The sequence below is a fragment of the Phyllostomus hastatus genome, unplaced genomic scaffold, assembly GCF_019186645.2.
Source record: "Phyllostomus hastatus isolate PE091 unplaced genomic scaffold, TTU_PhHast_1.1 phas_contig_16, whole genome shotgun sequence".
NCBI classification, from domain to species: Eukaryota; Metazoa; Chordata; class Mammalia; order Chiroptera; family Phyllostomidae; genus Phyllostomus; species Phyllostomus hastatus.
The window spans coordinates 10,093,763-10,116,887 of NW_025333643.1; the positions used below are offsets into that span (position 1 = coordinate 10,093,763).

Below are 23,125 nucleotides of genomic sequence, written 5' to 3' on the forward strand. Positions count from 1 at the left end.
AGTCCCTGCTGGCCTCGTCCTGCTTCTCCACCTTTGCGGCATCCCCTCCCTCCGCACCCATGGCGCTGCTTCCCTTTCCTGCCCTGAATGCCGTGCACAACATCCTGGCTCTAGGCCTGTGTCGTTGCTCTCCTTTTCTGCTGGTCCGACTTCTCTGTGTTCCTCAGAACTCAATCCCCACCATGCCACTTTTAGGAAACCTTCCCTGATATTCCCTGGTAGGGCAAGATGACTCGCTCTGGGCTCCTCACGGCACCTGGGTTCTCTGGGTGGCAGCTGTCCAAGTGGGCACTGTCTGTTATGGTGCCTGGTGTACCCACAGCACTCTGAGCAGGGCCTGTCCTGAACAGGTGCTGGAAAGCACTCAGTGCACAAAATGAAGGCACAGACCTACATCTAATTGTTCACACCAAACACCTGCCCTGCTGGCTGGGCCAGAAAGTCAACCTCGACCCCTCTGTTGTTGCATGAATTCCACAGCCCAGCCCAGGTGGTGGTGTCCTGGAGGGGTGAGCTGGGCACCCCTCTCCCATCTTGGTACGTCAGAGCTGCCCTGCAGCAAGTCCGACAGAGCCCTCAGGGCTGCTCCCTTGTCTCACAGCAAGTCGGCCAATACACCTGCCGGCCAGCCAGGCTTAATGGAAAGACAGGTGGCGTGTCCCTGGTACCTGGCAAACCTTCTGTGGGGGCCCCTCCGAGGAATGAGGTTCTACAGCCCCAGGATTTGGCCACATGGAAATACAGATGCTCACTCCCCCAGCTTACACTGCCTTTCTTTATTTGTAATAAGTGGGACTCCCCTCCCCATCATGGCTCAGGCCCCACAGGCGGCCCTGCGGTCACAGGACGCAGCACACAGCAGCGTGGCGTGGGGGCGGGGCGGGGTGGGGTGGCTCCTCCCATCAGGACTATAGCTTCACAGACCAGCAGGAAAACTCTATTCCTGAGGCCCCGTCTTGGTAATCCAGCTTGGGCTCTCTGGGATGGATAGACAGACAGACAGACGGACAGAGAGTTAGCAAACCTCAGGTGTGGTGGGAAAAGAGGGTAAGAGTTGGGGACAGGAACATGGAGGGTGGAATTTTGGGGCCCTTAGAATTCCCTCCAGGACAGGCTGACAAGGCCCAGTCACCCAAGGGAAGACCCAGTTCTGTGTGGCATCCCGGGTCCAGGGCTCCAAAGGTTCAGAGAATTTCCTACGGCCCCCAACTAACCCTCGCGGCCTCTGTCTGGCGTGTTTTCTGTGGGTCAGAGCTGACTGGCCTTTGCGGGGCGGCACTAAGAGGTGGGTCAGACGCATCTAAGGCATTGACCTTACCCTTGACTGTCTCTAGTTCCTGGGAGAGGGCAGGGGGGTGGAGGCCCCCGGGGCCACTCTCAGCCTCCCAGCCCCCATCCCAGGTCTGTCTGCACCGAGTCACCTGGTGGCAGGGTAGTTATGCCCTTGAACCGTCAGTGTTCGCTCGCTGTCATCAGCTGCTGCTGAAGGCACCCAGAGCACACCCTGGTAAAACTGGCCTGAGAGACAACGGGCGGGTCAGCGAGGGGTAAAGACTCAGAAACGGGTGCACACACAGGTGGTTCACTGCCTGTGCAAAGGCAGAGGTGGTTTCTGAGGATGCCCGGAGCCAGGGCCATGGCCAGCATACCAAAGGTACCGTTGACGTGGCTGGAGAAGCGGTTGGTGTCCTGCAAAAGGAGCCGGACGCCCTGCCCGGGGCCTTTCCAGTACAGCAGGCCGATGGTCACTTTGTCTTGGCTTCTGAGCATCAGGACCCCCTCCTCGTCCATGGTCATCAAGAAGCTATGGGGAAACCCAGCCTCCTGAGAGGAAGGTAAGCATGGGGCCACCCCCAGGGGACCTTGGCAACTCTGGTGGGAGTGGCTGGGGCTGCCCACTTGTCCTCAGGAACCCCTATTGTGGCCTTACATGGGGAGTCGATGAAAAATTCTGAGCTTCAGCTTCCTCATTAGCAAACCAGAACCAAAGTTAATTTAATAATATCTGATAGCCCTGGTTGGCATAGCTCAGTGGATTGAGCATGGGCTGCAAACCAAAGCGTCGCAGGTTCGATTCCCAGTCAGGGCACATGCGTGAGTTGCAGGCCATGACCCCCAGCAACCGCACATTGATGTTTCTCTCTCTCTCTATCTCCCTCCCTTCCCTTTCTAAAAATAAATAAATAAAATATTTTTTAAAATAATAATATCTGATGATCCCAGCATTTGTAACACAAACTAATAGCTCCTGTCCCTCTGGGTTTCTGAATTAGGTTTCTCACGAATCCGTTTTCTGTGACTCAGGGGGTATCTGGCACGTGCACTCTGTCCCTTTTGTGTTTATGGCCACTGCTGCTTTCTTTTGATGATCAGTGCTTCACTGCATGTTTTAACGTCTAGAAGGGCAAGTCTATTCTCATTCTGTCCCCTTCTCTTTTACTTAAAATAATCTTTGAAACTCTTACACTTTCTTGTTTTTCTTAGGAATGTTAGGCTCCTTCAAGCATGTTGAATAAGGCTCTGCTGTGACGCTGAGGTTGTTTTAAATGGACTTACACTGAATTTATAATGTCTTGGCATGATTCGGTATAAGAGGTGTGGTCTGTTTTTCTTCATGTATGCCTTCTCTGGTCTGTGAAGGTGTATGGACTCTCTGTCACTACCATTAATAGGAATTCTTTATTCCACCTTCTGGTGTGTATGTCCAAGGCAGAGAAATGCCTTGTATATTTATCAGATAACCAGAAATTTTAAGGTCTATGAAATTGGGAGGTTTTCAGGTGAGCCCCGTGGATTTGCTGGGTGCTCACACACCTGCCAGATGGAAACCAGTCTCTCCTGAAGAGCTCAATCAGAGGGAACAGACAAAGCTCTTCGTTCTCGGCACAGGCTGGGGGCTCAGAGAGCAACGCTCCAAGAGGACCTGGGTCTCGGCTTCCTCCCAGGCCCCTTGTGACTTCCAGAGCTGGGGAGCTGCCTCTGGAAGGCTCTACGGTGGAGCAGCCCTGCCCAGGAGAGGTCACCATCCACCTCCATCACCCACCAGCCACCTGGGGTCAGACGCCAGACGGGCATGCCTCCCTTCACTGGGGCTTCAGGAGTGTGCTAAGAATAACATTCATTACCTCTCTTGGCAGATAGTGACTTCCAGCTTCTCATTATTGTCCTCATTACCTCGCCGCGTGGACAAGCTGCTTTCCAGCATGCCCAGTGGGCAGTACCCCTTCTAATGAGCAAAGTGCTCCCTGGCCACATTTCCTCATCTCTAACTCAGGCATGGGGTGATTCTCCCCAGTTATGAGTGGGGAAACTGAGGCTAAGAGGGACTAAACAGCCTGCCCAGGGTCACACAGGACTAGCAGCAGAGCTAGCTCCAAACCACACTGTCCCCTACATGGGACAGTGACCTGGGTTAGGTGTGAGGGCAGCCAACTGCCCAGAACAACCCCTCGGTGCCCTCCAGAGCACCAGGGGTATGGTGCAGGGCTCTCTGCCTCTCTGCCCCACCTGTGGGTACATCCCACTGCAGAGGATTCGTGCCCAGCCCAACCACTCCATCCCCAAGCCCGTGGCCTCAGGCCACCTGTCAGTACTATCACCAGCTAACACAGCCTGAGAGGCCATTGCCGGTGCCCAGCCTGAGGCTCACTTGGGCATCACCGAGAACAGCGTTTCCTTCCACCTGTATGCAGTGTTTCTTCGGTCCCGAGTCACTACCACGTGCTCAGGGGATGCGTGGACCTGTAGCTGGGGTTTCTTGAAGGTCACCTGGATCCATGAGAACTGGGCCCTCTTCTTCTCATACTGGCCAGTCACCTCAATCCCTGAGGGAGCCAGGAGCAGGGGTCAGAGCCATGGCTCCCACTGGGCACCAGTTTGAACAGGAGGTCTCTCTCTGATTATGTCCCCCAGAACTGTCCTTCCCTAACTCCCCTCCTCAGGGCCCTTTCCCCAGCATTTCTTCACATTGGAGTCTGGTTTCCACAGTCTTTTCTCCCATCCCTTGGTTTCATTTGACTTTGGGAGGGCCCCACATCCTCAGTGATGGTCCCATCAGATCAGCCCTCTCGGGAGGGAGATCTTGCCTGAAGTGAATTAACATTTTAAAGCCCCTGTAGCATGCCTGGCCCTGAGCTAGGTACCCTGGCCAAGAGCAAGATGGGAAATCAGTACCCGCCTCAGGGAGCCAATGGACTCGGCCCGGCATGGCGTGTGGGAGTGGGGGACCAGGTCTGAGCGTCTCTAAGCGCTGCATGTCCCCACGTCTGACATGACACCTCAGCACGACCAGGAAGACCCTGCCGGGGCTGGGAAGCCGTCTGGTCAGCAGCCCCCCCACTCCCTACCATTCACCTCCTCCACACTTTCTACCACCCCACTACAATCTTCGAGGGCTCTGGGCTTCCGCCTTCCTCTTCCTCTTCCTAGTGGACACCCACTTGTCTGCCAAGGCCTAGTCACTCCTGTGTGACCCTGTGTAGCCAGCCCTGACCCTCAGACAGCTCTTGTCTCCTGCTCTGGGCTCGTCTCTACATCGCTCTGGGTCCTGACCACAGGCCACTGTGCTTGTCTTCACCCCGGTCCATCTCTCTACCCCTGAAGTATGGCCATGCCTAGGGGTAAGCCCATAGCTGGTCACCCTGAAGTGCCAGGCCACCCAGCCCTGCATATGTGGCACCCAGTGTAAGGTCTATGGGGAGGACGTATGAGTGAAGGTGTCGGTGCTCAGGGGCATGACCACGCCATGACCTGGGACAGGCCCACACGGGGCACGTGTGCCTCTATGGGCAGGTGTCCCGGTGTTGTCTCCAGGGTGGCGAGTCGGGGCTGGGTGCTACACCCGGGTTTCTCTGGGTGGGTGACTGGTCAGGGTCTCACCTTGGTCAGGGTCTGAGAGCAGGTTCATTGGCCCCTCAGAGTCCTTGATGTCCACGCAAAGCCGGTCCGTGCTCTGCCCAGGCAGTGGCAGGATGACAGCAGGAGCCTGGGTGATGTCTGGGACAGCAGATGAGGTTCCTGGGGCAGGCAGAGCGAGCTGGGGGGCAGGCATGGGAAGGGGGGTTGAGGGGGGCTAGTAACTTACCTGGTAATCGGGCTATTGGATCTGTTTCTGAAAGAAGAAAAAGTCTGGGTTTCAGCATCCCCTTCCCGGGGTGTTGGGGGCAGGGGAGCTGAGGATGGAGTAGTGGATGGGTGTGGCCAGGGTTCCTTCTCCACTCTGACATTGAGAAACCCATGTAACAGGTTCGTAGAGATCCCAGGGCACTCTCATCCCAGGGTCTTTCTGCTATGGGGTCATAGTGTGCTGCAGAGATTCTGGTCTTAGAGCTACCTTTGATATTCAAATCCACGTCATCTTCATGCAAGTCTCCAACAGGATCTGCGAGGGTAGGCGCTAGCACAGGAGCAGCAAGGAACAGAAATGAAGAAGGCACTCAGGATTCAGTGGGATCAGCACGCCCTCCGGCCATCACTGCCACCTGCCCACCACAGGGCTCCAGCCCTGCGACCCTTGCCCCACATGCACCCAACCTAGGAGAACCTTTGCCAAGAGATTTTCAAACAGAAGCACATACTATTGGGACAAGTGCTGAGGAAACAAGGTCCAGCCTGGCTTTGTGGCTGTGTCTGAGTCCAGATTTGGAGATGGGAAACAGCTCATGGGACCAATAATGGCTTTGGGAATGAAGGAAGCCTTCCCTTTCTAGAAGGTTCCATCTTGAGCTAGCCTCCAGAATGTAATCAATCTGATTCAGTGAAAATACAGGCCACGCTACTGAATGTCACGTCCACAACCGCTCCCCCTGGCCTGGGCCCGGCCTGCGCACGGCGCTCTCTCTCGTTCAGTGCTGCAGGTGGGTTTCCTGTCGCCTGAGGACGCGAGGCCCTCAGAGGTCAGAAAGCGGCTCACCTGACAGGCTGTGCAGGCTCAGATCCAAGTCATCATGAGGGGGTATATATAAGCGACGGTGAACAACAGGTCCAGGTTGTCTCAGTTTCGGCAAGCCAAGTGGCATCCCGGGAGCTGCAGCTTTAGAAAAGTTGACACCTGCAGTCTTCTGCCAAGCAGTGTCATGGGTCCCCACTGCCAAGGCTCTGGGGCCCACCCCAGGAGAAGGGCGTCGAGAGAGAGGGCAGGCGGCTTCCTTCCCCACACCTAGTGCTCTAGGTCTCTCCCTCCACAGTCAGGAGAAATTCAAAGCTGTAGAAATGGACTCTTCTGCATAGCTGCCTCCTAATCAGACACACCTGCACTTGAGTCCCAGCCCTGCCACCAGCCAGGTGAGCTAAGCAAGTCACTCCCCCAACAGTCAGGGCAGAGACCAGTCTGTGACAAGGGTCAAGGTTCTGTCAGTCTCCCTTCCCACCCCTCTCCTCTTTTGCTACCTAGTAGTCTGGGCCCTCCGTGTCCCAAGGAATGAAGTCTGAAGCCAGCGTGACCTGGAAATCAAAGAGACCTGCGTGTGCATCCAGCTGGATGGGGACTGTGCCCCTCGTGCCCAGGACAGCCAGTATCCGAATGAACAGGTGACTACACGCACCAGTGTGCTGGGGCAGACGACAGCCCCTCTTAGCAGCAGGGTGGGGCTGGAGAGGCCCTGGCCGGTGACTTTGTGGGACTGTTGTCGTCGGCCCTCATCAGCCAACTGTCATGTAGGCCAGCCCTTGAGGGTATTAGGCCCTTACCTGCATGAACATTCCTGTGACTGTTTCCTGGATAAAACAAAAAGAGGGGGAGAGGGAGCGAGACAGAGAAGGAGATGGAGAAAGAGAGAGAGAGAGAAAGAGAGAGAGAGAGAGAGAGAGAGAGAGGAGAAATACATAGTTGGAGTTTTCTTTTTTTTTTTGATACATTCAAAATGCTTATATTTAACCTTGCTTCCCAACCCTAGCACTACATAGGTGCAGTGAACTTGGGACGATTGGGAGACTGGCCTCAGTTTCCTCATCAGTGAAATGGGATGCATCTCCTGGGGGTCTGTCTTGGGAGCCCGTGGCAGGGTTAGAATCTTTGTTGGGGTGTTGGGAGAGAACGGGAGAACGCTGGGTCAAAAGTCTGGGCTCCCCAGAGGCTAAAAGCCCACTCCCACACACACCATTTTCCACAGGCTTCTCAGCAACTTGAGACTGTCCTTGGCCTTCAGGTTTGGTGACCACCATGGACGTGAGGGGGGTAACAAAGCTGTAGTTGAGCGACAAGCCCAGAGCTTGGGTCTTGAGAACCCGCTTATCGGCATCTGACGCAGAAACCCTACGGGATGAGAGCATCAGAGGCTCAGCAGGTCCCCGGATGCTTGGCTGGAGGAGTGAGCGTGGAGCTCAGACACAGCACCAGGACCCCGCTCTGCATGGCTAGGAGATACCCCACGCCAGCTGGGCCGCACCACCTGTGAGGAGCTCAGGGAGGACCTGAGGCCATGTGTAACCACCTCAGTGGGCCCTTGGGGGTACAGGCCACTCACATTTGCTCTAGCAGTTGCTGGATGGTCAGGTATGCCCAGAGTCTCTCCATGAAGCCGTGAAAGATGTACTTGGGGCTCCGGAACTCCTCCTCCTGCTCTGCCACGCTGGATTCCGTTTGGAAGGTGATGTTCTGCATGCTCTGGAAAGAGGAGCCCGCCAGGACTGGCACGGTGAGGGCCTGACGCCTGCACCTGGCCCAGTGCTTCGGAGCACTTCCCTGAGAAAGCTGGTGGGAGCCGGGGCAGGGCCCATGCACTGGCTGTGAGGACTACATTTCCTTCGAGTGGAGTGGGGAACAGGGAGGGAGTTTAGGGTCTGAGGGGCTCAGCCACAGGGCCCCCAAGGATGAGAAGGCAGTGGAGAGAAAAAGCGGAAACTACTGCAGGTGCCACCTGGCAGGCGCAGGGCTGGGGCTCAGATCAGGTGGGGCTTTGGGGAAGAAGGAAAATGAGGGTGGGGCCAGGACCCAGGCCAGTGCAGGAACAGCAGCAAGCACAGTTTGGAGCAGAAAGGGTCCCCAGACACAGCCCGGCCTCACCCCAGAGGCGGAGACCTGGGGACAGAGAGGGAAGTGCCTTTCCCAGCAGTGAGTGACAGGGTTGGGAAGAGAACTCAGGTGTCATGGCCCTGACAGGATCTGGGGGCCCATCTACTCCAACAAGCTGTCCCCTTGACCAAGCTGGTGCCCTCTGCTGGGGCTGGGCACTGTGCAGTGGTGACGGTGAGGCGTGTGCCCAAGTTCTGGGTGGACTGCTGCTCCCTGCCCCAGGGTGGGGCCTTTTGGGCTCAGGCCCACCTGGCCAGCCACCTGGGAAATGGGGTTGGGGAAGAGGGGCCACAGCCTGGTCTTGTCACAACTCCCACAGCAGCTACAGAGCTTTCCAGTGTGGACCAGCTCCCGTCCCTGCTGCTGGGACCAGCCTCCTCCATCTCTCTCCCGAACCCGGCCCCCCAAACCTTTGTCATGTGCAGGCCACCTGCACGAACATTGTCCTATCCACACGTACAGTTATTTATTTGACGCTTTTCCTTACATGGACTTTAAATAGACTAACATTCTTCACTTGGCTTTCTCCCAAACAATACCTGTGAAAGCTTAGGTCTAGGATTTTGAGTTATAGTTTTCAGAAGACACGTTAAAATAAATGCATAATTACTAAAACAAAGGCATGTTGTGACTCCCTCTAGTCACTGTGGGTTCCGCACTTTGGGAACCCCTGGCCTACAGGGTGACACCAGCAGCTCACATGTTTGGGATGCCCACACAGTGCCAGGCATGACCCCCACAGCAGTCTTACAAGGTGGGCAGAGTGACCAATTCTCATTTTCACACAAGACGAAACAGACACAAGATTAGGCAACTCCCCGCCGGGAGTGGGTAGAGCAGGGCTTGAAGCCAGGCAGGCTGGTCACCCTGCATGCACTGCTCATCGTGACACTTGGCTACTTCTTCCAAGACTTGGCCCTGGGCCCCCCATGCCCGCCTTGGCCCTGTCCACCAGTTGTTTTCCTCACACAGCCTGCCCACCTGCCATGCAAGCCTGAAAGATTCCTCCATCACTTCACCATCTGGCCTCTGCCACCTCCTACTCATCCCACAGTCTCAGCTAAGCCTCCTCCAGGAAGTCCTCTCTGATCCCCAGGCCAGGTTGGGTCTCTTGTGCTGCTCCTAACTCCCCAGGTTCGTCTGCAGGGACACGCAACCTGCATGTCCCTGCTGGTACAGCGATTCACCCACACTGTCTCTCCCACAAGAGCAGTGCCCCAGGGCCTACAGAAGGATCTGGAACAGAGCAGGTGCTCAGTTTCTCTCTGTGGGATGAGGGGGCCACTGTAGCACAGGCAGGGAGGACCGCTCCCAGCCGGGCACCAGGTGGTGAGCTGGGGACTTGCCCAGCTGCAGTGCCACCCAGAAAAGTCAGACCTCAGTCTGCTCCTCTTTGAGGAGGGAGCAGCCCTCCCAGCCTGACGGCAGCCTCGGAGGGCTGGTGTAGGGGCAGAGGGGAGGCCCAGCACCCCACGCCCGCGGCACCGCAGAGACACAAGGACGACGGAGCACCTACCACATGCAGGCAACCACAGGTGCTCTCAGGGGAATCACAGCGTTATTTCATCGACTCTCCACCACCAGCCCATGTAGTGGAGACTGATGTCATCCACAAGTGACAGGGGCCACTTTGGAACTTGCTCAAGGTCAGTTGGTGGAGCCTGGCAGGGCAGAGGTTTGAACCCAGCCCCTCTGAATTCTTGCTCCAGCTGCCCTTCCCCTCCAGGACGACTGGCCACACCCACCTGCTGCCCATGGACTTTGGCTGAGAGCACATCAGGACTCTGGTCCTGGAGCTTCCCAGCCACCACCATCTCAGAGCCCTTGAAGAACAGCCGGAAGTTGTTCTGGGTGACCTCTTCCACAAAGTTGCTCGGGTACTCAAAGGTCACTGCTGTCATCAGTGGGTTGGCCACCTCCTGGTAAAAGTCCTGCAGGGTCGGGGGTGGTGGTGTCACGAGGGCCGGATGGAGTCTGTCCACCTCTCAGAGCCATCCCTTCCTCATGCAGCCCCCAGGGGCAGGCTGGCACCTGCAGCTGCAGGGCAGAGTCCGAGTCCTCGTAGATGCGCCGGGCCAGGCCGCCGTTGTCCAGCGCCAGCTTCTCCAGGAAGGCATAGCTCACGTCGAAGCCGAAGCCCAGGCAGAAGAGGCTGTACTGGCCACCTATGGCATCCTGCACGTTCTTCTGGATCTGCGTGGGGTTAGTCACCCCTAGACACAGGGTTTGGGACATGGGTGAGAAAACAGGTTTGTTCAAGGGATATTTTTGGAATCGCAGAACCAGAGGGGCTTCAGGGAACCCCTCCCTTCTGCAAGTCCCACAGCAAGCCAGGATGGAGGCCCAGCTGCCCTCTCTGGGCCGTGTGCCCTGGAGTTGCTGGCAATGCCCTCACCCACAGTGGGGTCCCCGTCGGTGAGGAGGATGATGAGGGGAACACTCCCTGCAGGCAGCTGCTCCTCCCGGTTGGCTTTCTCCAGCAGCTGTGTGGCCATCAGCATTGCGTCATTGATATTGGTCCCTGAGGGGCACACACTCTCAGGATGGCTCCCAGGAGGGGCTCAGAGCCCAGAAGCCCCCACCCTGCAGGGTTGCAGTGGTGCGCACCTCCGTGGGCTTGGATGTTGGCAGCGTAGTCCCTGGCCTCCTTCACATTATCAGCTGAAGCTTGCACCAGTGATGGCTTCCACTGGGTTGCTTTCCCGTTGAAGCTGATGAAGTTGAACTGGTCTTTGGGGCTGAGGTCATCAAGGATCTTAATTAGGGCTTCCCGGGTCTGGTCAGGGGAAGGGAGAACAAGGTGGGTGTCTCACTGGGGCCTCCCTGGGGGCTCATGTGCCCTCAGGCTGAACTCCCAGGCCCATACCTCCAGTGGGGACATGGTAAATGCTCTAGAGACAGGATGAGACCCATGCTCTGACCAACCTTGACCCTTGGGAGCCACCTAATCAGGAAGATGGAGGAGGGAGGGTCTGCCTGCTGGACCAGAGCTGATAGATAGTGTGAGGCATCTGAGAGTTTTCAGGGCCTCACCCTGGCCTGTGGGACCCACCTGTTGGATTTTCTTGCCGGTCATGGAGCCACTCTTGTCAATGACAAAGATCACATTCTTGGGCATTGTGGGCAAGCCCACAGGGGCAAAGTAGTGCACGAAGTAGCCATTCTCGATCTGTGACCAGAGTGAGATGCACCCAGGTGATGAGAGCTGCAGTCCTACCCTGTCCTGCCCCCACCCACAGTCCTCTCCCCAAATCTTTGGGTCCCCATGCTCTCCTCATTGAAGCACCTCCATCTCAGTCCCATTACTAATCTCCCTAAATCCTCACCATCTGTTAGGCCATTCTCTTGATGAAGCCTTTCCTACACATGCATGGCCCACTAGAAATCTACCTCCACTTTACCTCCTATTTGTCTGAATATCTGAGGCAATTTATACTAAAACATTCACATATAATAAACCTGAGATCCATCAAAAGCATTAAGACTCTAAAAACAAGGGCCATCAAAAGAGTAAAGGAGCAGCACAATGATGCCAGGACTTCTGTGGACGAAGCTATTCCAATTGAGCATAAAAACAAATCTGTGAGTTTCCTGGCAGCCAAGGCAAAAAGGGAAACCCTGCAGTGCAGTTCTTTAGTAGAGATGAAACCTTTTGCCTATGAATGGGAATTTTTTCAGGGACAGCCAAACTAAACTGCTTGTTTTCTGTCTGTGTTGCCCTTGGTGCGCACACCGATTAGCAGGAGTTGTGTTTTGGTTTTTGTTGTTTTTGTTTTTGCCTTTTCCTCAGAACACCCAGGCTCAGACTCTTGAGAATGGATGGATTTCCCAGTTACTCTGCTCTCTGGAGCCCACGCACCTGAATGGAACCCCCAGAGAGGGTCCGGTTCACATCATAGCGGACAATGAAGCTGCCATCCACGACTGTGTCCTGTTGCTCTGCAGACTTCTGCTGCTGGGAGATCGTCGGCTTGAACCGGATGTGAGCCTGGAGAAATGATGAGGCTGAAGTTGGGAGGAGCAGCGAGGCCATGTCAACAACACCCCTCACCCCATCTGAAGTATGCAGGGTGCAGCCTTGGGTCCAACCCCAGGAACTCTCAGGCTGAGCTGTCAGATAGACTGCCTCAGCCCAGCAAGCGTGTGCCAGTAGCGACCCCTGCTCCTGGAGCCGTGCAAGCAGAGGCTGGGCTCAGGGTATGCACGATGCAGCTGCCCTCTCCATGGTCCTCGGACCCTCTCATCAGTGTCCCCTCCATGTCCCTGTCCTCTAATCTTAGGGTTCAAACCAGTACCTCCCCTCTTTCTTAAGCCTTGCCCTCGCTGTTTGACATATATTAGCATGGACTCAAAGACCTCAGAAGTCTGCCCAGCTTAGAGGTTCCACCCAATTGTTTCACTCTCTGGAAGTTACAGCTCGCAGGGCCGGCCAGAAGATAGGCCCCTCAGTGCCCTCAGTGGCCGACTGTGGCAGGCCCACCTTGGTCTGGTTCTGTGAGGTAGTAAGAGCGTTCGCCAGTGCGCTGGTCATGAAGGTGCTCTCTGTCTCCAGAAAGCTGATCCCCTGAGGCTCAAAGATGTGAATGTCCATCTGGAGGCAAGAAGTAGGTCACTGGGTAAGCTAGGAGCCAGGACTGGGCCTAACGGGAGGCTGGGGGTGGGGGAAAGGGGCAAGGGGCCGCCCCCAGCAGTGTGGGGGTCATCTAGGAGGCCTCCTGGGAGGAGGCAGCAGCAGGTACCTGCAAGTGCTTGACTAGCTGCTGGGGCCGGACTTTCAGCAGCAGCTCATATACTCCTAGATGCCGCTTGAGCAGCTCCTCATACACCAGCTCAAAGGTGACCTTGGCAGCAGGAGCCACACTGACTGATACCTGGAACTGCTCCATCTTTCTCCCAGTGGCCCTGCAGGAGGGGGCCATCAGGTCTCTGCACCTCTAGACTAGGTGGGGTGGTGGGGGGATAAACAGGACCAAAGGGCTGAAGGCAGGAGCAGCTTCTGCCCCACCCCCACTGGCCCACCCCCTTGGGCTCACTTGACGAGGCCGGCGCTCTCTCCCCTGGCCATGGCAGCACTATACTGCTCCTGGGCTGCGTCCTTCTCCTTGATGTTCCCTGGGTAGGTCACACCGTCGATGATCCTGGGGCAGGAGGGTGTGTGCTGTTGGGAGCCTAGTGGGGGTGGCCCACTCCAATCCCACCTCCTCCAGGGAGCCTCTCTGGGACTCCAGTGTGCCTCTTGATAGAGTGACTCCCACCTTTGCTGGACCCCACCCATTTATTATGCACCTCCTGTGTACAAGACTCTGTACAGAATCCTGGGTAAGGGCGATGGCCTCTGCAAGGTATGGCAGGCCTCCATTTACCCTGACGCACACACGGTGTAAGGGAACATTTGTTTCACAGAACAGACTGGGGGAGGTTGCAGAGGAGACAGGACTCAGCTGAGTCCAGCCTCTCTTCTCCCTTCCAATCTGGCCCCACACTCCACTTGCCCCCTCCACCTCATAGACTGTTCCCAGAGGAAACAGCCAATCACCAGCAAGAGCCTTCTGAGCTGGTTTGCACCCAGCCCTGTTGTGTCCAGCAGCGTGGGGCAGACTGAGGAGCAAGGAGATGCCAGGCTCCCAGGCCAGTGGGAGACACAGGGCTGAGCGGCTCTGAACCCTCTGCCCACCTGCCCAGGGCAGAGTACTCTGCAGGTGGGGTGGCCTCTGGGAAAATGGGTTTTGGACAACTGTTGGAAAGGACTCCCAGGGGTGGGAACACAATCCTAGTGGCTGCTCTTTGGGACCAAGGGGACCACTCAGGCTGTTCCTCTGGGGAAAAAATGACTGTCCTATAACCTCCTTGTGGGGTGAGTAGGGATGTGACAGGCAAACACAAGCCTGCTCCATCCGGGAGTATCATGAAAAAGTGGGAGTGTGAGGGGGCAGGTGGGGTGGGCAGCCAGGACATCAGGGCGGAGCTTTCCTCCTCCCACCATGCGGACCTTCCTGGTCACACTTTCACCCGGGCTAGGAACGGGGCTGGGGCGGGGGCCACAGGGCTTCTCCTCCCAGATGCCTGGTTGGTGTCTCAGCCAGGTCAGGCAGCGGGGCATCCTGCCCCCACATTTCCCTGTCTCATGTGGCAACAGGATCCGGCCCCGAGAAAGGTACAAGTCCTGGGCTCTCAGCAGATGCGCTGGGCCTGGAGCCTTGCCATCGGTGGCCTTGGCCCCCAGGGTGCAGGGCCAGGAGCAGCCTGTGAGGCTCATGCTGCGACTGTGGCAACATCAGCCTGGTTCTGTGCAGTCAGGGAGAGAGGGAGGAGCAAACCACAGGGACCGGCCCCCACAGCAGTTTTCCAGAGGTCCCAGGGTACCCTGGGGACCCTGCCTGAGAAAAGGCTCACTCCCTGCTTCACCCATCACCCTCCATGAGCTTCAGGGATCAGCGTCCCTCTAGTCTCTCCTCACTGCCTCTCCTGTGGGGAAAGCGACAGACAAGAGTTTTCATGTTTAGCAAACATTGCAAAACTGAGTTGGGAAGGGTGGGGGAGGACAGTAAAGGACGATGTGAGGATCACCATCAGCTCACAGAGTCCACAGAAACCCCAGGGGCCTCCCAGTGTGGCCTCTGACCCACAGCAGAAATGGCCTTTCTGCAGCATCCCAATTGGGGGTGGGGGACCAGCATCCTTAGAACTTCCAGTGATAAGGAGGTCCCGCACCTCGAGGCATCACTCCTTTGTGGGGCAGCCCAGGGGTTAGCACATTTTCTGTATTTTGAGCTGGAAGCTGCCTTTTGGTGACTCCCTCTGGCCTGGGCCTGGCCTCAGGATGCCCCAAGTCTATGCTCCTCAAAGCAAAAGACACAAAAATGCTGTTGTTCTCTGCCTGCCACCTGGGCAGCACTTAGGAATGACAGAGGAAAAGATGGAGAGAGGGATGGAAGACGAGAGGCATGAAAAGAGGGAGGAATAAGTGGAGGGAGGTGTGAAGGGAAGGATAGAGGGAGGGGTGGAGGGAGGAAGGGATGGAGGGACAGACGGAATAATGGATGGAGGGGTGGCGGCGGGGAGAGATGGATGCAGGGAAGGGTGGAGGGAGGAAGGGACAGACGGAGGGCCGAAGGGATGAAGGGAGTGGGGATGGAGGGGCAGGTGGAAACATGTGAGGGTGCAGGAAGCTCCTGAGTAAGGCCTCTGGTTCCCTGTAGTGCCTGCAGGCGGAGTGCATGCACCTCACATCAGGAAGAGGCCTTTTCTTCCTGAAGGGCGCAGGGGTTGGGGTGGCATTGCTGGGTTGGGGAGGGGCAACAGAAGGGGGAAGGAAGGCACCTACATAGAGAAGTTGGTGATGAAGGCCTTCTTGGGCAGCTCCATCTGGAAGATGGCCTCCTGCGCACTGTCAGCTCTGTTGACCACCCTGCTGGTGACGACCGTGCGCGCAAATCGGGAGGAGACCTTGGAGTCCACAGTGAGGCTGTAGATGTCGATGTCATTCTGGACCAGTGGAGGAGGAAGGGTGGGACGGCTTCAATGCCAGCCCAGCCTAGGGCAGCAGTACTCTTCGAGAGTGGGCCCTAGCCCCCAATGCTGACTGAGCAACTGATCAGATCTCAGGCTAAGCCTCCTGGGGCATTTCATATGTGAACCTTCCTCTCAAATAAGAGGCAGCTGTGTGCTTCACTCCCCACCCTACAGCGCCACGCGGCAGGGGCCGGTCTGTCAACACGCAGCAGGCGGCTGAGCCCGAGCCGCAGTGAGTCTGGGAGGAGACTCTCACTTAGCCTGGCACTGGTGGAATCAGGAAGCTGATGGTCTTAGCTCTGCCCACAGAAAGGGCAGCAAATAAAGTCCCTTGATTTTTGGCTACCTTGGCCTCCACGGAAATTGAGGAAAACAGCTCCTGCCAGTCTCCCATGAGGGGCCTACAGGAGCTGGGAGAATCTGGAGGTATTGAGGGTCCAGTCTCTAAGAGCTGGGAATCTTTTTGCCCACTTTCCCTGTAGCCCCAGACCCTCCCCTGTGGACCCACCTATCCCACAGGTCGCTGACCCAGGCACATGTTCTTTGATCCGGGTCTAAGGTTCCCATGCGCACACACGAGGAGCCTCACGCACCTCCTGCCTGCCTGCACGTGGCACCCTTGTGTCCTCGCCAGCCCTGTCTGCCTACACACGTAGCTTAGCACAGAGGGGGGTGACCGGCCGAGTGGCTCGTATACACGTACGAGTGTCTCTCGGTGCCAGGCACTGCACTTGACAGTGTCACAGGTTTCTTTTTCCCAACAACTCTCCCAATAGATCCTCTTATTGCCCTGTTGCACAGACGAGGAAGGTCAGACAGAGGAAGCACAACTTCACTGAGGTCGTCCTGCCAGGCAGAAGTAAGGCCTGCTCTCACCTACCCCACCCCACCCCACCCACTGCCGGCCTCCAGGGGCAATTGCTGTGCTGCCATTCCTCACCTGGAACACGGAACTAGGACCACCCCTTCTACGGAATGGCAGAGTGTCCACCAAGCCCTTGGGGGGGTGCCTGCTGGATGGTCAGCGCCACTTCCTTCACACACACTCTGGCTGGGCTCCCTTGTGCTGACTCTCTCACACACACAGGCTCTCCTGCACCGCACCCACGCTCCAGCTCACATCACTCATACTCAGGTGCACATGCAGGTGCCTGTGGCCCCCACTACCTTCTGGGCAGAGGTGGTCTGGAGGGCAGCCAGCAGCGAGAGCAGGACCAGCACGATGCCACAGGCATGGGCAGAGGCTGGAGTCTTCATTTTGGCTCGAGTCTTCATTTTGGCTCCAGTGCCTGGCAGGCTGCTTCTGAACCGGAGAGAAAGTGGGGAATGAATTAGTAACTTGCTTGCTGCTCCGCCCCTTTGGGGGCAGGTTCTGGGAAATCGGGATCTACAAGCCAAAACTTGCAGTGGCCTCAGATAAGCAGGCAAACTGCAAATGTCCTGTGGACCTTGGCTGGGGACAGGAACACGTACAGTAAGTCCTCAGTGTCATCATCGATAAGTTCTTGGAAACTGCAGTTTTACGTGAAAGGATGTATATCTTACCTAAGGCTAACTGATATAAATGAATTCAGTTCCTACAGCGTATTGCTGGTCCAAAAACATTGCCAAACTTCCAAGTAAAACCCCCAACACCTCTAATATTAAATACTGAAATAAATATGAGCTATACATATATTTAAGAAAGATGATTAAAAAAAAACAAGTAAGATCATGCTTTTCCAACCTGCTTGTTCAGGGTTGCAGGTGGCCAAAGCCTCTCCTGGCAGCTCAGGGCATGAGGTGGGACCCCAACCTGGACAGCATAGCCTTCCGTGGAAGGTCGCACTCACACACACCCACACTAGACTGCGACAATGCGGACATGCCAGTTCACCTTGCACACACACCTTCGGGACGTGGGAGGGACGGAAGGACCCAGAGAAAACCTGCGAAGACATGGGGAGGAAGTGCAAATTTCACACAGTGGCCCCAGCAGGGAGTTAATTTCTTCCCTTATCAACACTATAACCAAAGGAGGTTGAACTAAACGACATTATTTGAGGACCTGCTATATGGGGGAAAGGCAGGCTCAGGTGGGAATGGGTACCGGCATCCCATCTCGAAGTTCTAGAAACTTCACAGGTCACTACCACCCCACACCAGTTCTTCCACCCACAAGCTCCGTTGGGCTGGGGGTACAACAGTGAGCCAGCCCATGCTCCGTAAGTCCAACTTGGGGGGAACAGAGGGATGGCTGGGAAGAGGGTGGGGGCAGCTTCCCGGAGGAAGGAGCCTTCGGGGTCGGGTCAGTGTGCCTGCGCGGTGGGGCCCTGAAGCACGGAGCGCCCCCTGGGGTGTCCGAGTGGGGGGGATCTGCTGGGCCCCGGGCAGGGCGGGTCTGCCTATTTCTGGGGTGAGAGCAGCTGGGCCCAGGAGACCCCTTTCCTCTCCTGGCCTCCCAGACTACTGTTCAGGCCCCATTAATCTGGCCAGGGCTCTCGGTTCAATTCCAGCAAGGCCCCCAGCACGAGACCTCACTTTGGCCATACAAACCGAGAGCCACCAAGATGCCTGCACCTCGTGGCCCAGCACCCTCCCTCGGGGGAGTGTACTGACAGGAACGTGTGGAACAGAAGAGAAAGGACAGAGCTCCTAAAGGGGGCGATTCTGTGTGGTGGCGTGCACGCTCGGGCAGCCTGCGTGGAGGCCGGTCATGTCAAGGGGGGACGACGAATCACGGCTCGTGTGAGAAAGGGTGGACTGCCCATCTGTCAGCACACCGAGGCAGTGCCCTTGTCATGAGCCCGGACCCACAGTCGGGGTGGCCCCAGGGCCGGGGGCAGGATTACCGATGACTTTGTTCAGTTTTCCTTTAATAAAGTTGAAATGCTTTTAAAACAAACAGCAATAAAGTGAGTAAATAACGGGATCCAGACACAGCTGGTGTTTTGTCCCTGGTGGCTCTGGAGAAGCCTGGCTCCTGCATCGGTGCACAGTGGGATGAAGATGCTTCAGAAGCGTGGCCAGGTGCCACACCCTGGGCTGGGGAAGGAGGACTCCCTGACAGCAGCTCTGGGGGCACAAGCAGCCATCTTGGGGGCCTGCACAGCACCCTGGGCGGTGACTGGCTTGCAGAGGGCTGGGAAGGGGTCTCCTCCTAGGTCAATGGTAGCAGCGTCTGGCCCCAGGAAGAGGGCATCACAGACTTTGGAGCTGCCTGTGGCTGCAACACAAGTTCCCCTCCCTTCTCATAACCACAGCCAGAAGCCTCACCACTGTGTGTAGCCCTGCTGCTCGCCCTTTGGCTCTGGTATATGATTGGGATTTGCACAGGGGCATGTAGCCCTTCAGCATTCTGGGGAAAGAGCCTCCCCAAGGAGCCCAGGAGCAGGCCCGGGCCCTGTGCCCACAGAAGGCCTGCTCCCTTGGGGCAAGGAACACAGGCCCAGCCCGTAAACAGCTGCAAAAGGAGACAAGCCTGGCCTGGAACGTGGGAAAGGCTCCGAGCAGGCGGGTCCACCTGTCCAGGAGACAGGCAGGGCTTCCCTGCAGGCACAGCCCTGAGCCAGGCACTGGGAACCCAGGCCCTGGCAACCTGGCCCTGGACTGTCTGTGGTCTTGCTGTCACAGCTGGACAGGCCTCTGGAGTCCCCTGAATCTGACAGCTCCGTGCACACAGGGGACACTGGCCTAAAGAGTGAAGGATCTCATACGAGCCCAGAACCTAGTGTTCCCACAGCTGTGCCGGAGCTGTGGGAGTGGCATAGGGGAATCACCCTGAGTTTTTTGGGGGGCATAGCTCAGGAAGCAGACTGCCAGTGGCCACTGAGCCTTGACATGGCTGTCTTTGAGGGATGCAAGATGGCAAGGCAGCAGTACATGAGTGCAGGGGGAGTGGACCATGAGGGCCCCGGCTCCTTAGAAGCATCTCCCTGGCTTCTGCCGCAGACCCTCCCCCTGCCATGCTTCCCTCTGAGCAGCATCACCGTGGCCTGTTTTATGCAACAGGCTCCAGCTCAACACTGTTCCACACAAGGGGAAACTGAGCCTCGGAAAAGGAGAGGTGGTCCGAAGTCACACAGCTCAGCACCAGATCTCTACTTCCATGGTTCTAGTATGTAGCAGAGGCCATAATGGCACCTCATTACCCTCTAGGACCACTCCCCCCCAGAGACATGGAGGGTAGAGAACATGCCCACACCCCACACTGCTGCCCCCTCTCCTGCACTCCAGGGCCGTGGCCAGTGACCAGCCAACACCCTCCAAATGCTGATGCCCACTTAGGCATCTTCTTTATTGGTGTTTTGCAGATGCTGGTGGGAGTCCCTGGGCCCAGGGGCCAGGGCTGTGGGGGAGGGGTGGCAGTCCCAGAGGCAGCTGGGGAGCGAGTGAGTTCTGGCATAAACAAGATCTTGGGGAGACTCCTGTGTTCAGGTGCTGGCAGTGCCGGGGGACTGGTGTGCTCCTCTCAGCCGAAGACACTCTTGGCGGGTCCAGCTTTGGGCTTCTCAAAGACGGTCTCAGTGCCAGTCCGGGAGCGGCTGAACACTGATGGGGCAGCCGCGCCAGCTTGCTCTGCAGGGAGGATGGGACAGGGTGTGCTCAGGGGCCCAGCCCAGCTTCCTCAGGAAGGAAGGTCCCTTTTCTGGGGAGCAACCCCTGAGCCCAGAAGCTCTGGACTCTTAGAAAGGACCCATAGAATCCCCATCCTCCCTACCACTGCTGACACACATCTGCACCCCCAACCCCCAGCTCCCCCCTGCCCCCAGCACCCTGAGAACACTCACCACACTCCCGCATGACCTGGTAGGTCTTGGACTTGATCGCCTGGTCCTTGGCCAGGTTCCCCCGGGCCCCCTTCAGGTCCTCCTCCTTCACGGGGGGGCGCTTCTTCTTGATGGGGGCTTCCTGAGGGCCAGCCTTGGAGAGCCCAGAACTTCGTCTTACAACCCAAGGCCTTCGGGCTGAGACACCCCCTTTCCCACCTCTGTGCCTCAGCCCTGAGACCCCTCTTCCCTGCTCACTGAACTCAAGCCACTTCAAGGCCCCCTTCTTCCTGGAAGCCTCCCTGACTGTACATCACCCCGTGACCCCTCACCCGAGTCTCTCTGACCTTTCCAGACTGGGAACTGTGACACTGTGGCTGCTGTGGCTTCACTCTGCCTGCCTGGACACGCTCAAGCTTGGGCACAATGGGCAAAGCGGAAAGGGAGCAGCCTTGAGGCTGAATTACAAGGCTTTTGGTGAATACCAAGACCCGTTCTCTGGGTGGTGGCGGGGGTCCCTTAGGTATTTCTGCTCTCCTCCCAAATTGCCAGGATTTACCTTGTGTGCTTTGGGGTGGAATGTGGTAGAGGAATCAGATGCTCATGAAGGCACAGTCCCAAGTCAGCATCTGCCCATGGAGCAGGCAGTAAGGACAACCCTCTCCTTAGTGGGCTGGTCTCCGTCCCTCCAGAGCTGGGTTACCTGGACTCAGGGTCTACTCTCCCCCTTAACCCCAGGTGCCTGGGAGTCAGGCCTTATTGCTTCCTAAGCCCTAGGGGCAGGGGCAAAGGCTCCCTGGTCCCTGAGCCTAGGCTGGGCCCCTGGGCCACATACCCCTGCACAGAGACACATCCTGCTGGAGACCCGGGGCATAGAGCTGTATACTTCACACATGCACACACACACAGCTACAAATGCACACACCAAGTCATGCAGGCAGCCCCCTCACACATAAAGGCACACGCAGATATCCTGAAGCACACACAGCTCCTCCAGCCCTGCTGACCAGCCGTGGGCTGCCACCAAACCCAAGCTACACACAGGTCTCTCGGGGTAAGCTGGGTGGGGGCCCTCCCCGCCGAGCCCTCTGTTTATGCTTGGAACTCTGCTCGAGACACAGCTGCCAGAGATGGTAGTGTCCAGCTATCCACCCACCCCCAACCCCCAACCCGTGCTGGGCCCCCTACCTGGGACATGGTGGGTGCTATGGGAGAGCTGCTCCAAAGGCACTGGTGGGAGATCTGAGCGGCGTCCAACCCTCTGGAGCTTATATAGCCCGCTTGCCAGTCCTGGGAAGTCACTCCCCCTGCTCCGACAGGCTTCCTTATGATTCAGGTCCACACAGCCACTGGCTTCAGCGTTTATTCTCGGAGATGTTAGGGGCTCGCTGAGCACTTCTGCCCAGGAGGCTGCAGTGCTGGTGACACAGACAGCTGCTCTACTTTCAAGTGGGAGGTGCTGGGACTGGCAGTGACTTGTGTGTTTATGAATGTAGGTCCTGGAATGTGTGTGTGGCAGTAGAAGCTGTCCATCTGCGACAGTCCATCCCAGTGTGGGGGTGTCCCTGAGGAAGGAAGGGCCCAGGGCCAGGATGAACCACATTGAACTTGTTTTTCTCTTCTACCCCTTCCCAGGGTTCCAGAGGAAAGACGCTTTCCATCCCACCCGTGAGCAGGGCGGGAACTTCCTGTGTCTGCCTCTCTCGAGCTTTGCTCGCTGCGAGCTCCCTGGGCCCTCATGGTGGGCTCAGAGCACAGGGTGCCCCTGGTTCACAGGTGGAGAAACTGCAGCCAAGGGAAGCCTGGGGCGCTCCCCATCCCTGGTTGGATGCTGGTGCCACCGCCCTTTGTCTCCCTCCCAGTGCACGTTTAGCAAAGGGATGAAGAAGGCAGGGGGGTAAAGTGCCCAGGAAGGGCCAGGAGGAAACTGTGCTTTGTGTAAAGGTGAGCTGATTACAGGAAACAGCACTGAACCTCTAAGATAAGGTCGCCAGGCCTGAGGACACTTAGGGTGCTGAAAGGGCGGGGGAGAAAGTCAAGCCCCTTGCAGGTATTGAGCTGTAGAGAGAGGGACAGGCCCAAGGACTCCCTTGAAGGTCACCTAGTTCTCCACTGCTGGCTCCTAAAACCCCTGTCCTTGCAGGGAAGACCCGCAGCAGGACCTTAAGCCTGGGGTGGGGGTGGGCAGTACATGTGAGATTATCTTTGTCCTCGAGGGCTCCATGCAGACGGAATCCAACCAGGGCACTGACATCTGGTTATCCCGAAAGCTACTCCACTGCTGTCACACCTCAAACCCCACCTGAATGCCTCCCTTCCTGGTCCTAACCCCAGGAGGCCAATGCGAAGACTGCCAGGCTCCGTCTGAGACAAGTGCTGACATGAGGAATGTTCTCCAATGGCCTTGGGCATAAACCCAGGACTCCGACCAGGGGCCAAGAGGCACTGAGGGCAGGCCTGGACTGGGAGGGCCCAGCTCCCGGGATGAAGCCTTCAGCACTGCCCCCACAGCTGGCTCTGCCCCCACAGCGGGCTCTGCCCAGGGAGGCTCCTGCCTTCTTGCCCTGTGGCCTCAGGGACAAGGATGTATGATGCTTCCGTCTCACACTCCATCTCCCAGCACTACTTGCTCCCCAGGGGTCGTAGAATAGCTTTTACTCACATCAGCAGGAAAGTGGAAATGGTAAAGCGTATTTGTTTTTTTCTCAGCAGCCTTTGGTTCCCACATCTGCTAGGAGGCAATGTAAGGTTCATTTTCGCTCTGTTTCCTAGGGACCACCTTCCAACCCACTGGGGAAATTTTCTTGACACCACTAAGCTGTTTTGACTCCAAAGAACACACACCAACAAGCAC

General features: G+C 57.0%; 2 protein-coding genes across 4 annotated transcripts; both read right to left on the reverse strand.

Annotated features, from left to right (window-relative positions):
- Window positions 1-761: 761 nt before the first annotated feature.
- ITIH4 (inter-alpha-trypsin inhibitor heavy chain 4) lies at window positions 762-16,848 on the reverse strand. 3 transcript variants are annotated; one of them, XM_045832413.1, is made up of 23 exons: window positions 16,691-16,848; window positions 15,336-15,496; window positions 13,045-13,149; window positions 12,751-12,913; window positions 12,492-12,602; window positions 11,871-11,999; window positions 11,064-11,180; window positions 10,619-10,787; window positions 10,407-10,532; window positions 10,043-10,224; window positions 9,757-9,942; window positions 7,464-7,603; window positions 7,098-7,252; window positions 6,688-6,714; window positions 6,388-6,441; window positions 5,912-6,031; window positions 5,333-5,395; window positions 5,084-5,110; window positions 4,879-4,995; window positions 3,650-3,824; window positions 1,650-1,804; window positions 1,422-1,518; window positions 762-978 (listed from the first exon to the last, which is right to left on the reverse strand). In XM_045832413.1, exons 1-23 carry the CDS (start codon window positions 16,796-16,798, stop codon window positions 909-911), a joined length of 2,757 nt encoding a protein of 918 aa, XP_045688369.1. In that variant the 5' UTR covers window positions 16,799-16,848; the 3' UTR covers window positions 762-908. The 3 variants fall into 3 exon arrangements, with proteins under 3 accessions (XP_045688369.1, XP_045688368.1, XP_045688370.1); XM_045832412.1 differs by having other exon boundaries at window positions 4,879-5,016; XM_045832414.1 differs by lacking the exon at window positions 6,388-6,441 and having other exon boundaries at window positions 4,879-5,016.
- A 2,924-nt stretch (window positions 16,849-19,772) lies between these two features.
- MUSTN1 (musculoskeletal, embryonic nuclear protein 1) lies at window positions 19,773-21,740 on the reverse strand. Its single transcript, XM_045832227.1, has 3 exons — window positions 21,460-21,740; window positions 20,293-20,425; window positions 19,773-20,080 (listed from the first exon to the last, which is right to left on the reverse strand). Exons 1-3 carry the CDS (start codon window positions 21,466-21,468, stop codon window positions 19,974-19,976), a joined length of 249 nt encoding a protein of 82 aa, XP_045688183.1. The 5' UTR covers window positions 21,469-21,740; the 3' UTR covers window positions 19,773-19,973.
- Between the last annotated feature and the right edge of the window lie 1,385 nt (window positions 21,741-23,125).

Excerpts from the sequence above, each read along its gene's own strand:
- ITIH4 (XM_045832412.1), bottom strand. The coding sequence starts at position 16,798 with ATGAAGACTCGAGCCAAAATGAAGACTCCAGCCTCTGCCCATGCCTGT. Across the intron at positions 12,914-13,044 it reads GAGAGCGCCGGCCTCGTCAA|GGCCACTGGGAGAAAGATGG; the intron begins GTGAGCCCAAGG and ends CCCCTCCTGCAG. Across the intron at positions 9,943-10,042 it reads ACTCTGCCCTGCAGCTGCAG|GACTTTTACCAGGAGGTGGC; the intron begins GTGCCAGCCTGC and ends CCGACCCTGCAG.
- MUSTN1 (XM_045832227.1), bottom strand. Across the intron at positions 20,081-20,292 it reads CCAGGTCATGCGGGAGTGTG|AGCAAGCTGGCGCGGCTGCC; the intron begins GTGAGTGTTCTC and ends TCCTCCCTGCAG.